This window comes from Mirounga angustirostris, unplaced genomic scaffold, assembly GCF_029215605.1.
Source record: "Mirounga angustirostris isolate CCGP_5_RB_7025 unplaced genomic scaffold, mMirAng1.0.hap1 SCAF_12, whole genome shotgun sequence".
Lineage (NCBI taxonomy): Eukaryota > Metazoa > Chordata > Mammalia > Carnivora > Phocidae > Mirounga > Mirounga angustirostris.
Window position 1 is genome coordinate 85486467 of NW_026991720.1, and position 14225 is coordinate 85500691.

At 40.1% G+C, this 14225-nt stretch overlaps 1 protein-coding gene across 7 annotated transcripts in view; it reads right to left on the minus strand.

Annotated features, from left to right (window-relative positions):
* Nucleotides 1-271: 271 nt before the first annotated feature.
* The window catches only part of SLC26A5 (solute carrier family 26 member 5), a 60104-nt gene continuing 46150 nt past the window's right edge, over nucleotides 272-14225 (minus strand). For 5 of the 7 annotated variants that reach the window (XM_064575390.1, XM_045864848.3, XM_045864846.3 and 2 more), the window contains 8 exons: nucleotides 14007-14102; nucleotides 13685-13791; nucleotides 12519-12588; nucleotides 10540-10632; nucleotides 9547-9654; nucleotides 8450-8650; nucleotides 7582-7636; nucleotides 272-5964 (listed from right to left, as the gene is read on the minus strand). In XM_064575390.1, coding sequence (XP_064431460.1) covers nucleotides 5780-5964; nucleotides 7582-7636; nucleotides 8450-8650; nucleotides 9547-9654; nucleotides 10540-10632; nucleotides 12519-12588; nucleotides 13685-13791; nucleotides 14007-14102 — 915 coding nt within the window. In that variant the 3' untranslated portion in view covers nucleotides 272-5779. Of the gene's footprint in view, nucleotides 5965-7581; nucleotides 7637-8449; nucleotides 8651-9546; nucleotides 9655-10539; nucleotides 10633-10902; nucleotides 11014-12518; nucleotides 12589-13684; nucleotides 13792-14006; nucleotides 14103-14225 lie in introns of those variants that run through there. The other 2 variants (XM_045864849.3, XM_045864851.3) reach the window with 2 other exon arrangements.

Genomic DNA, 14225 nt, shown 5'->3' on the forward strand with positions numbered 1-14225 from the left:
TTTCAAAGAGAAGAACAAAAGCCCTTTGTTCATAAAATCCAACCAGTATGCTTTTCTTTCTTCATTTTTCTTTTTTGTGAAATGGATCAGAACAATTTTCCTAAGCCTGCCCTGGTCTTTCATGAGTTATGAAACAGAGCGAGCCCTTTCTAGGTGTTAGGCTAATAATAAAATATACTCAAATAAATGAAGATGTATGTTTTTGTAATGTTTTAATAAACATAAGCATTTACGTCACACTCTTTGAAGTCTTCCCAGGTTTTTCAGAGAGCTACATAGTAGTATCATATGCACCGTGTGGGATTACTCAAACTGGCTCTGTTGAGCTCACTCAGGCCTAACATGGTGCAGGCTCTGGAGAGTCTTAACATCTCAGTTACATGATGAAAATCTAATGTCATACATCAAACTGACAATTATTTGAAGAATTTGGGTGTTTCTGTCCAATAGTATTAACCCTATCTAGATGAGCATCTTCGTACCCTATTTTAAAAGAGAACGAACACACATTCACCGGTAACCCCCTCCACCTAATCTATGCACATGTGTGTCCATATGCATGTGTTTGGATGCACATGTATGTTCTATATATATCAGGGTGCTGATAAGTCAGAATATAAAGAGTTGCTGGCTTTAGAAAGATATGTCATGATCTGTAAAAAATACTTTCTATAAATGTTTTAAAAATGCGATTGGATTTATAAAAACTTAGTTTCCACAAAGCTCAGCCTTATCCGTTACATAAAGTGAAATGAAAAGCCTGGTATGCCTTTTTCTCAAAGGCAAGATAGATTTTTGAGATGCTCAAGCTTGATTAAATCCAAGTCAGTAAGCCAGCCTACCTGCTACAATGCTAAGCTTTTGAACATTTTATTGTTGGGATTTGAGGGGTTTCAAAGCCCGTCTCATGCATTTTGGTTGGCTATATGGAGAATTAAGGCAGTACTTTTTACCAGTTCGCAAACCAACTCTTAGCAACACTCAAACCATATTATCAAAAATCTAAACATACTGAATCCTAAAAGCATTCCTGAAAGATACACTAAAACGGACCAACAGCATTTTTACACTCAAGGCACACACAGGCTCACACCAAAGACGTTTTATTTGATTTTAAATTTTAAATTGATTTACTGTCTTTAAAGGGGCAGACATAATAGATAAAGCCTTCCCTACCATATACCCTCCCTTCCCTCTCCCTCAGCCTCTCATGAGGGCATATGCCACCCCACACCCCCCAAAACAAAAGCACACCTACCCACTGCAGGGCACGTTCTGTGTGTCTGTGACCCTCTCCTTCATACATGTGAGGGCAGACTCATTTTCTCAAAATGTCCCTTTGGAGGCAGGCACCTCCTTTCTCTGTCGAACAGTTAAGAACACAGGATCAAACCACATGGAATGGATATTTTAGATGTTACCTGAAAACTATAGAATGAGCTACTCCCAGGGCTTGCAGAGGATTCCTATCCTTTCTTCTCTGAGTCCCACTGCAGATGAGACTGGCAGTTGGGATCCCACTATAAGCTGCCATACAATTATATAGAGTCAATGTGACATGAATTAGTTTCCCCAGGCCCTGGTTCGCAATTATTTTCAAACATACTCCGTCTACCCATGAGGCAGAAATCAACCACTGTTATATTGTGTAGGATTTTAGAAAGACAAAGGACTTCTCTATGTGGGACCCTTCCTGAAGACAGGGCTTTCCCATATTGCCTTAAAATAAGACTAGCCAAGTCCCGGTATCTATCATTGTGGATTATGCGCATTTTGACAGGGGCATTAAGACTGAATTTGAACCAGTGCTGAGAAACAGAGGAAGCATATATTAGTAGCTATTAAGGTCCAGAAAGAAGAACATAGAGACATACTTAAAGTAAAAAAGGTCAGGAAATTTTCCACTATATTAAATAAAGTAAAACATTCCAACATAATTACATATAGATAAAACATTTTGAAATGTACTCTTACTTTCTCAGAGGCATGCTAAAACAAAAACAGATTTCCCTTCAGTAAGACTTAAGTGTTTTTTATGTACATGGTTAACAGAGAAGTTAAATACAGATCTGTTAGATACAGATAAATACGATTTTTGTACACTACTTTCAATCTACCAACAACTAGGACGTGGATATCTACTATGTGTAAAGCACTTGTGGAAGAGGGGTGCTAAAGTAGATGCAATGAAGTATTTTATAACATTGTTTAAAATCCTTAAGTTCTGCTTTAGTGGCTGAAATGGTGCAGGCCCTCTTACAAAAGTTTCCACTAAAACCGAGCTTCTACAGCTAAGTGCTCTTTAAGAAGGCAGGCTGTATCAGGATGCAGATGTATCTGATCTTGTATGTGGTGATTGCAAACGAGGTAACTGGATGCGAATCTGATTGCACTCTAGATCTACATTAAGTACTGATTAGAAAGGAGGGGTCTACTTTGAATTAAATTAGTAAAGTCACTGAGAAACCCAATAGTTAAAGCAAACAAACCATAGGGTTTGGATGGAGTAGACCCATGCTAACGTAGTTCTTTCCTAGGATCTGACCACTTTTCTCCTGGCAGTGTTTTCTTCATGAAAACTAAAACAAGAAGTCAATAGGAAAACATACTTTAAAAACTGACAGTTAGGGGCACCTGGGTGGCTCGGTTAGGCATCTGTCTGCTTTGGCTCAGGTCATGATCCTGGGGTCCTGGGATTGAGCCCCGCATGGGGCTCCCTGCTGAAGGCAGAAACCTGCTTCTCTTTTTCCCTCTGCTCTTCCCCCCAGCTTGTGCTCTCACTCTCTCTCTCAAATAAATAAAATCTTTTTTAAAAAAACCTGATTATTAGGAAATCTCAGCAGAGGAGGCTTTAGGCATACTTGTGCTTTGATTTGGAATAAAGTGGTAGTTGGAACTACAAGAGTAAGACCTTTTGATGACAAATTGGCTTAAAGTTCTCCCCCACTCCTTTTGAACAACTATAAAGTGCTTGAAATAGGCATTTTACTCACTCAGACAGAGGCTCTGGGTTTGATGATTAACTGATAACTCTTATGGACTTCCAAGGAAGATACTAAATTATACCTAGGAGTTACCTTTCTTAAATACATGGCCTTTAAGGTTACTTTACTATTAGCAACAACAAAACTTCTGGTCACAGTCGTGACAAACTGAACACCAAAAAGAATAATTATAATGGACTGAAGAACATTAAAACTATAAAAATTCACGAGCCTATAATTACACGAAAAAAAGAGAGATATAAAAGAACCTAATTTGTCATCATCTGTTAAACCAACTTCTTACTTTGAAGTTGATAATTAAATTGAAAAAACATTTAACCTGCCTTTCCAGTAAGAGATGTATTTAAGGATGACAATAGCTCAAGTGGAGGAGGGATAGTTGTAGTTTACAAAGAAACATCAACTAATAAATGCTGAAGAAATGAGAGAAATGGAAAAAAATCACAAATCTTAATAAAATTATTGACTTAGGCAAGGATGTTAAAACCCCTGGGTGAATGGCTAATGGGAAACTGGGCATTCATTCAATGCCAAAGGCATACCATAGAGGTAACTCACTAGTCACAAAGGAGAAAACATAAGTGGGGGATTAGGCTGTCCTGTTAATCCAGTGATCCACCTTAGCATCGTTGTTAATGGTAGGGCAACTAAATATTTGTTTTCTGATGTGATGAGATTTGAAGCATGTGTCTTATCTCTGATATATTCTAGCAAAAAAAATGTTTTATTTCAATCCATGAAACTTTTAGATATAACTTCTAGATTACAGGCAGTTCAGGAAATAAAGGGACAAGAGAAATAACACCTTGAAAAAACAAAATGGGATTCTACAGGACAACTGCCCAGTCCCTTTAAATAGTTACTCAGTGTCATAAAAGGGACTGGGCTGGATTAAGATGGACTTAAGGGACTTGAAGAGACATGACCAGTTGTAGCGTTAGGTCACAGAATGGCTACTAGTTTGGACAGACCAACTACAAATTTGAGGACGATGGGAAATTTGAAGTAGGTCTGAGGTGAAAGTATTCTGGAATGAGAAAGCAAGGATTATTGACTGAAAACAATGGATTACAGGACACTATGTTGAATATGATCTTCCTTTGATTAAAAGATGAAAATACATATGAACAGAAAAAGATGTGGAAGGAAGTGCATTAAAGTGTTAGTGATAATCTTTGAGTGGTAGCAAAATAATATGTTTCTTTTCTTCTGTTTCTTCTAATTTTTCGATTGTTCTTTAATAATAAAAGGTTATTTTAAGAGAACTTCTAGAAAATTGTGGGTTTGCTCCTTCTGTTAGATAATTCTGATTACAAAAATCCTGTAAATCAAGTACAAGAACAAGGAGCCACTACCCACCTGGGGACAGCATATCTGATTTGTAGGGAAAGTATTTAAAGGAAATAACTTCCTAAATGCTCAGCTTATAAAGGTAATACTAAAGAGTAACAGAAATGTCACTGCACAAAAAATGAACTATTGGGACTTCATCAAGATAAAAAGCTTCTGCACAGCAAAGGAAATAGTCAACAAAACTAAAAGGCAACCTATGGAATGGGAGAAGATATTTGCAAATGACATAACAGTTAAAGGGTTGGTATCTAAGATCGATAAAGAACATACCAAACTCAACACCCAAAAAACAAATAATCCAGTCAAGAAATGGGCAGAAGACATGAACAGACACTTCTCCAAAGAAGACATACAAATGGCCAACAGACACATGAAAAAATGCTCCACATCACTTGTCATCAGGGAAATACAAATCAAAACCACAATGAGATACCACCTCACACCAGTCAGAATGGCTAAAATGAACAAGGAACAACAAATGTTGGCGAGGATGTAGAGAAAGGGGAACCCTCTTACACTGTTGGTGGGAATGCAAGCTGGTACAGCCACTCTGGAAAACAGTATGGAGGTTCTTCAAAACGTTAAAAATAGAGCTACCTTATGACCCGGGAATTGCACTACTGGGTATTTATCCCAAAGACACAGATGTGGTAAAAAGAAAGGGCACGTGCACCCAATGTTCATAGCAGCAATGTCCACAATAGCTGAAGGAGCTGAGATGCCCTTCAACAGATGAATGGATAAAGAAGATGTGGTTCATATATACAGTGGAATATTACTCAGCCATCAGAAAGGATGAATACCCACTATTTACATCGACATGGATGGAACTGGAGGGTATTATGCTAAGTGAAATAAGTCAAGCAGAGAAAGATAATTATCATATGGTTGCACTCATATGTGGAACATACGAAATAGCGTGCAGGACCACAGGGGAAGGGAGGGAAAACTAAATGGGAAGAAATCAGAGAGGGAGACAAACCACGACAGACTCTTAACTCTGGGGAAACAAGCTGAGGGTTGCAGAAGGTGAGGGGGGGGGATGGGGTAACTGGGTGATGGGCATTAAGGAGGGCACATAATGTGATGAGCACTGTGCGTAATACACAACTAATGAATCATTGAACACTACATCAAAAACGAATGATGTACTATATGTTGGCTAATTGAATTTAAATTTAAAAAAATGTCACTGCACAAGAAATGCAGGCAAGAGGACGACAGTCTATCTTTGAAATATTCAATTAAAAAAAACAACACAAGTAAGATACATCTTGCTATGTGTCATTCACTCTCCAAATCAAGCCTTGACTACTAGTATTGACCCTTAGGGAAAAAAAATCTAGTGTCTAGTACTTAAACTGCGTAACAGTGACTGATTTCACGAGAGGCGCATACCCCATCCCGGCTGAGTTCTTCATCTATGCTTCTGGAGTGGCGTTGGGCTCTGAGTCCTCCTGGGGAGGGAGGGCCGAGGCGTCTTGCCCAGCAAGTGCTTCCCGAAGCTGGCTGCCTAACACTGCGTCGTGAATGCTGTGGAACAGCAGCTCCTTCCAGGCAGGGTTTTCAAAAAATCGATTTTGAGTGAGGTCATTTACAACTTGTGCTACAAAAGAAGAAAGGAAAATCAGTCCACACTCTGGGTATCAGTCTTGAACGTTAGAAAAATTAGCACTCTTATATAGCTTAAATATTATAATGACAGAGTAAAAAGTGTCACTCCAATCCCGTCCCCACAATGTCACACCCCAGTAGTAGCAGGAAACTATTTTCTGTTTTTTTTTTTTTAATTTCAATTTTTAAATTCAAGTTTTTGTTTAAATTCTAGGTCACATATATGGTAAAACTGGTTTCAGGAGTAGAATGTAGTGATTCATCACTTACATAGAACACCCAGTGCTCATCCCAACAAGTGCCCTCCTTAATGCCCATCACCCAATTACCCCATCCCCCCATTAAGAGTCTTATGGTTTGCCTTTCTCCTTTTCTCTTTTTTATTTTTCCTTCTCTTCCCCTATGTTTTATTTCTTAAATTCCACATGAAATCATGTGGTATTTGTCTTTCTCTGACTTATTTCACTCGGCATAATACTCTCTAGTTCCATCCACATCATTGCAGACGGCAAGTTTTCATTCTTTTTGATGGCTGAGTAATATTCCAGTGAGTGTGTGTGTGAGTGTAGTATATATCAGTATCTCTCTCACACACACACACATACACACACACATCACATTTTCTTTATCCAGGAAATTATTTTCTTGCATATTCTTTCAGTATTTCTTTAGGGAAATATAAGTAAATACAAATACATATTCTTATTTTTCCCTTTTTTCTTACCCAAAAGTATCTCTTTAGCACGGTATATATATATATATATATATCTGTATTACTCTGGATTTTGTTTGTACTTAATTTTTTTTTTTTTTTACCACTACATGATATTCTATTGTGTGGATGTACCCAATTTATTTAACTGGTCCCTTTTCTTTGACATTTTTTCCAGTCTTTTGTTTTATAGACAGTAACCAGTTTCTGCAACTGCTTATAGATGGTTAACCACGTACACGTGTCATTTTGAGTATGTGCAGCACGTTGCTGGACTTGCTGGGTTAAAGGGTAGAGTGCATTTGTAATTGGGAACGATAACGCCGCTCTGCCCTCCACTGAGGCTGTTCCGTTTTGCACTCCCACCAGCAATGTCGGAGAGTCCCTGTGCTCCCACAGTGTGCCTACGGAGCATGCTGTCAGACATTTCTCCTTTTTGCCATCCTGGCAGGTGAAAAGCGATGACTTTATGTAGATTTCATTTTCAGGCACTGTTTCAACCAAAATTTATTATAAAGCAAAAATAGCAGGTGTTGTCATGGAAAAACCTAAATGATTGTATAGAACTATGATTAGGGCTGCCATTAAATAATTACTAAAAAATGTACCAGCTCAGGACAATGGTTTATAAGCTCCTTCCCTCCAAGTCCAGGTCAGGAGGCCTGCCAAAATAGCCCAGGGACAGGGGTGCCTGTGAGTGACTAATTTCAAAGCTAGCTTCAGAGTGATTTTCAGAAGAATAATTTTCATTTTTACCCTTCCCTCCCTGAATAATTTTCCTTGCTGCCAGAAACTAAAATTAAGGGAAAATATTTCCAAACTTTTAAAAAGTTATTAAAAAAGAGAGAAACGAAACCAAAATGTTAAAACTTCTCCCCATTCTAGAAGTGTACTCACCGCTGCATCCTGCTAAATACACATAAATACCGACATCTCCATATTCTTTTACAATCTGTAATAATGTTGAAATAAAGTTTAGTTTCTCTCGACTCTGGGCCCAAAGCAAGTCTCTTTCTACCAGTATATATTTAGTGACACAAGAGGCTAGTGCATTCACCTGAGCTACTTCTCTTCAATAATTACGTATTTTGAGCTAATCGCTTAAAACTAATTTGTATTTCTCTTAATTTTTAATAATTTTTAAAAAGATTTTATTTATTTGAGAGAGAGAATGAGAGAGGGAGAGAGCACATGAGAGGGGGGAGGGTCAGAGGGAGAAGCAGGCTCCTCGCCGAGCAGGGAGCCCGATGCGGGACTCGATCCAGGGACTCCAGGATCATGACCTGAGCCGAAGGCAGTCGCCCAACCAACTGAGCCACCCAGGCGCCCTCTCTTAATTTTTATATGGACAGTGATAATGAGGCCATCAAAGAATTCTTGTTGAATTTTGGGTTATGGTACTGATTGGTAAAAGAATCTTCTCCTTGTAGAGCTATACCCTGAAATATTCACAAAGAGGCAATGGCTGGGGTGTGCTTCCGGGTCAGAGAAGGGGACGGCGGGAAGGGGGGCGGTGGATGACACAGGACTGCCCACAGGCTGATGAGCTGTTGCAGTGGGGCGGTGCTTACACAGGGATTCATTACACTGTGCTCTTTACTCTGGTACGCTTTTGAAATTTTCCACAATCAAAAGTTGAAAAAAAAAAAAAAAAACCCACCAAAAACAAAGAAGAATTTTAAGAGTTGAAAAGGGGACCCTAGTTCAACTCTCTGATTTTACTGATGGCACAGATCTACGAAATGACTCATAAGATGATGCTTACCCCAGCCAGGGTTTTCACGCCAACAGAGTCAATAAAGTTGACTTGCGTAAAATCCAGAATGACGGTGTGGATGTTATCCCCCGGGGGCATAAATCTTTGCAGTTCCTCAGGGAATGTGCTCTTGATGACTATCGGGGGATATTTTACTTCATCATCCTCTTCTTCAGGCTTCGTGGCATCTTCTCCATCTACTTCTGCATCCTGTCAGTGGGTAAACCAAACCAGAAGCCTATGAGCAGTGCACGTGTTGGTTCTGAGAAAGCTTTCTTTCTTAAAGATTTTATTTATTTATTTGAGAGAGAGTGAGAGAGAGAGAGAGAGAGAGAGAGCGCATGAGCAGGGGGAGGGTCAGAAGGAGAAGCAGGCTCCCCGCTGAGCAGGGAGCCCAACACAGGGCTCAATCCCAGGATCCCGGCATCATGACTTGAGCAGAAGGCAGATGCTTAACCCACTGAGCCACCCAGGCACCCCTGAGAAAGATTTATAAGGGAAAATTAGTTCCCATACTCTCAAATTACTGACTCCACCAGACCTCTTCTAAAATATCTGCCATACCCCGCCTTGTAATGTGACAGAAAAAGAATGTGTACATAATACTCAGTTTTAGCTCAGTTTCTTTTCTTTTCTTCTTCCTCTTGTTTTTGTCTAATAAAATCCACTCTCCTTAGTCATCATATCCAATTTCTCCTCACTTCTAAAACAGTTCTGTTAACTTCAGCACGGCCACAAGTTACCATAAGCTTGAACAGCAAAATCCAGCCTGAGGTTTTTTTGTTTTGTTTTGTTTTTTACTATCAGCTGAATGAATCTATGACAAAGTACCCATGGTACATGGTACAATTTATTAAGGTACTACTGTGTGATCTTTATTTTTTTTTAAACAATGTTTTCTGGGGCTCATATCCCTAATTTTTTGCAGAAGCATTCTCATAACTGACCTTATCATGTATCTTTAATATATAAAGGATACTTCGACTGTTTCTAAGCTTTCCTATTTTAGCGGCTTCCTGCTGTGTCAAGACTTCACTCATGAATGAAGGTGGGGGGCGGTGCAGATCAAGTAGAGAAGGGAAAGCTACAGTGAAGAGACCACTCACCACTTTGACAACGGTTGCGTTGGCCACATTTGCATTTCCAACTTCCTTAGCATACTTCTTCATGGCCTTTCTTCTTGCTCCCATTATGAGTGCTGGGTTCACTCCAGTCTTTACAGAAGAGCAATACACGCAAAATCACTTCTTGGCACCCAGAAACCCACCCAAATGCAATAAATCTTCAAATCTCCCCCACTGGACTGTTTTCAATGCCAAGTTATCACCCCACCTCTTGCTCTACCTTTCCCTCAGGCACCCTGAGCTGAGTTACTCCCTCATTAAAGGAACATGAGTAACTCTCCTTATTCTTTTTTTTTTTTTTTAAAGATTTTATTTATTTATTTGAGAGAGAGAATGAGATAGAGAGAGCATGAGAGGGGGGAGGGTCAGAGGGAGAAGCAGACTCCCTGCTGAGCAGGGAGCCCGATGCGGGACTCGATCCCGGGACTCCAGGATCATGACCTGAGCCGAAGGCAGTCGCCCAACCAACTGAGCCACCCAGGCGCCCTCTCCTTATTCTTATGTGCATTCAGCAGGATGCAGCAGTGAATACACTAAAGTATCAAAGAGAATTTTTAAAGGAGTATTTTTCAAATGTACTCTCAGATTCTTATATTTAGGAGACTCTGTGGGTTGACTGGCAGGTTTTCTTATAAACTGGGTGGTGTGGGGTCCAGTTTTAATCACGACCAAAGCAACCCACATGATCCGAAGAGTGAGACACCTAAAATTATTTTTTCACTCTTTTTCTTAAAAATTTTTTGAAAAGGTAATATGTGCACGTGATAAAAGAGAACGACTAGTGGTGTTAGTGGTGTTGGTTGCACAACAACGTGAATGTTACTTCATTCCATCTGCTGAATGGTGAATTTTACGTATTTTACCAAGGGGGAGAGGATGAAATAGTATAAAAGGTATATCAAGACATTTAAGTGTCCCTCACATTCCTGTCAATCCACAGGTCCCCTCAAAAATCATCAATTTCTTGTGACTCACCTTTCTTTTCAAAGCACTGCTGTACAAGTCGCTATTTGCATAATAAATTGGGGCATTTATTTGGAATATTTTTATTCCAGGAATTTCTTTCACCTGAAAAATAAAATGTTAGTGAATTTAACACATGGAAATATTTCAGAGTCGAAACTGCACCCACCTCCCTCCTCAAACCTGAAAATCAATGCATAAGTCACTAAAGGCCCTATTATGGTGTTTAGATAAAATTCTGTCACTCTAGCCTACTGGTGCCCTGGAGGAAGGAGGTCTGAGAAGAAAGCATTTAATATGCACATCTTCACATTTCTTTTAAGAGTCTTTGTTTCATAGTCACCATAAAACACAAAGAAGGAACCGAAAACTTACAAACAGATAAGAAAACGGATAGGGAGGGGAGGCTGCCCCTCAGACCATGAAGAACAGGCAGATGGAGTGAAGAGAGGTTATGTTGGTTGGTTCCTGGAATGCAGGCAGGAGCTGAAACAGACCCAAGTTCCACAGAGTGAATGTTTTACCCAGAAGCCCCAAGGAACTTTAGAATACAGTTTGGAAGTGACAAATCCAGCACATAATTCTTTAGAAGGAGGAAAAATGAACAATCCTAATACCAGTCTCATTTCCCAGTACTTATAGTAAATCTGAGAATTTCTTCCCAAACATAAAGCAAATCAAAGAGACTAAGCTAATTTTTTTTTTTTTTGAGAAAAATTCTTGTGTGTGTGTGTGTGTTCCAATAAAACTTTATTTAGGGGGGCACCCAGGTGGCTCAGTTAAATGTCTGACTCCTTTTTTTTTTAATTACCATATAATGTATTATTTGTTTCAGGGGTACAGGTCTGTGATTCATCAGTCTTACAAGACGAAGCTAATTTTTTTTAATTTTTTTATCCTTATGTTAATCCCCATACATTACATCATTAGTTTTAGATGTAGTGTTCCATGATTCATTGTTTGTGCATAACACCCAGTGCTCCATGCAGAACGTGCCTTCCTCAATACCCACCACCCGGCCAACCCATCCTCCCACCCCCCTCCCCTCTAGAACCCTCAGTTTGTTTTTCAGAGCCCATCGTCTCTCATGGTTCGTCTACCCCTCCGATTTCCCCCCTTCATTCTTCCCCTCCTGCTACCTTCTTCTTCTTTTTTTTTTCTTAACATATATTGCATTACTTGTTTCAGAGGTACAGATCTGAGATTCAACAGTCTCGCACAATTCACAGCGCTTACCAGAGCACATACCCTCCCCAGTGTCTATCACCCAGTCACCCCCTCCCTCCCACCCCACCCCCCGCTCCAGCAACCCTGTTTGTTTCCTGTGATTAAGAATTCCTCATATTAGTGAGGTCATATGATACATAAGACAAAGCTAATTTTAAAAGGTTTTGTACACATGGTCCCAGATGCCCCCTCAGGATATTCAAAATCAAGGGAATTTGAAGGCATAAAATCATGCACGTATAAACTATCCTCTCAGTTTCAGTATTTGGTAAATATATACTTTAATTCCAGGAATATCTATTTATCCCTATTGAAGAAAGAGGAAAAATAAATATTAGGAGGTTGAGTGATTAATGTAGAGTATAAACTCTAAAACTGAATCCAGACAGTTAATTCCAGTTCAGGCTTTTCATTCTGACTGCAACACCTCCCTCCTTTTCAGCCCCACTTTTTGTCCTGTGTAAAAAATTTAGTCAGCCTATCCCATGATATGCTTACAACCATTATTTATTTATTTTTAAAAGATTTTATTTGATAGAGACACAGCAAGAGAGGGAACACAAGCAGGGGGAGGGGGAGAGGGAGAAAGCTTCCCGCCGAGCAGGGAGCCTGATGCGGGGCTCCATCCCAGGACCCTGGGACTATGACCTGAGCCGAAGGCAGACGCTTAATGACTGAGCCACCCAGGCACCCCTATTTTTTTATTTTTTAAAAGATTTTATTTATTTGGCTTACCACCATTTAAAATGAGAAAAAAGTCCTACCTCTTCATACGCGTCTGTATCAATATACACATCTGTGTCGGGAAGCTGCCCAAGGACTTTGTAGCTGGGACTAAAGACAGAGGGACAGGGTGTTAAAATACCGTTGTTTTGAGGCCCAGTATGTGATTTAAACAGGAGGTTTTGCATGTTTACATGTCACGTATGGACTTGCTAGTGAACTCAGGAATACGTGATCCTTATATGGAACATTTGCAGAGGGCTTCACATGGATCACATTCCCAGGGCCATTCCTGGCACGTGCCCACACCCTGTCCCAAACATACACGACACACACATCCACATACTCTTCATGCATGCACACATGCACACACACACACACACACACACCTCTCTCACACACATGCACACCACACAATCTAGTCAGGACAAAAGACTCAGGCATTTAAAAATAGGGGCAAAAGTGAATGTTGTGGAGTTCAAGCCATGCCAAGGAATGTGTAACTCAAATTCTCATCCACTCAATAGAACTGTCTTCCTACTCTTATTCAAAAGCAGGGGAGGAGATTTTCTTTTGGTTTCTAGTAAGAGGCTCTGACTCCTGGGGGTGGTAGTCAGCTGAAGGTGTGGGAAGAAAACAAAAAAAACTCTCATCAGCATATAAGTTTTCTTAAGTTTGTTTGAATAGATTTTAAACATTATTTTTGGAGAGCCCGCCTCTTTTTATAGGACAGTCTGGCTCAAACTGAATCCTGTAATGACAGATACTAGTGCTTGAGCACCTCATATTACCTTATTATATCCTACACACGAGGCTTCTTTATGCTGTTGTGTGGATGAGAAATTGAGGCCTAGTGGAGTGAGTTGTTCAATGTCAAAGGGATCAGCAAAGCCAGAATCCGGCTCAAGGTCTTTGATTTGACATTCCATGGACTTGCTACAATGCCCTGGTGCTTCCTAGCAGGTATGCACCAGTGCTTTGTGAATTAGAATACATGATATGAACGTTAGCTGTTTTTCTGGGTGGATTCCCTCAACAAGCTTTCAGAGAATACACACTATATGCCCAGCGTTGGACTCTGGGAATATCGCCTTCCCAAGCAAGATGCTCACAATCTAGTGGTGTCTGTCGACAAATACAATATATTTAAAGTCAACACTGCAATTTCAGGCAGGACAATCACACCCATCCCAATCTGTACACTCACCTCTGTGTTCTGTAAATCACAGTTAGCAGAGCGATGATCACAGCTGTAATCAAACCATAGTCCAATCCCAGGAACAGGGAGGAAACAAAAGTGGTAAGCCAGATGGTCTACAAGAAAGACAGAAAGCTTTACGTAGAATCATGCTAGAAATTTCCTAAGAGTCTGTCTGACACACACACACACACACACGGTACCTAACCTTGCCTGACTAGATACTACATATAACAAACGACTGCACTAACTTATCTTTCTCACATTTTTACCAGCACTCATCCATGTGTCGCAATGACATATCAACCTAACAATCATCTTTGTTACTTACCAGTTCTATTTTGCTTGTTCTCCAGAAAAAGGGGAGATCCGAGAACTGCATAAACATTCCTTTCAGGTTGACGATCACAATGGCCGACAGCACAGCCTGAAACAGAGCACATCACGCATGCGTCTCCTCTTGTGGACAGAGAGCCCCCTTTGCTGGCTCCTCACTGTCCTCTGCTGCGCTCCCCACGTCCTCTCCCCACTCACTTCCCACGCAGCCGTG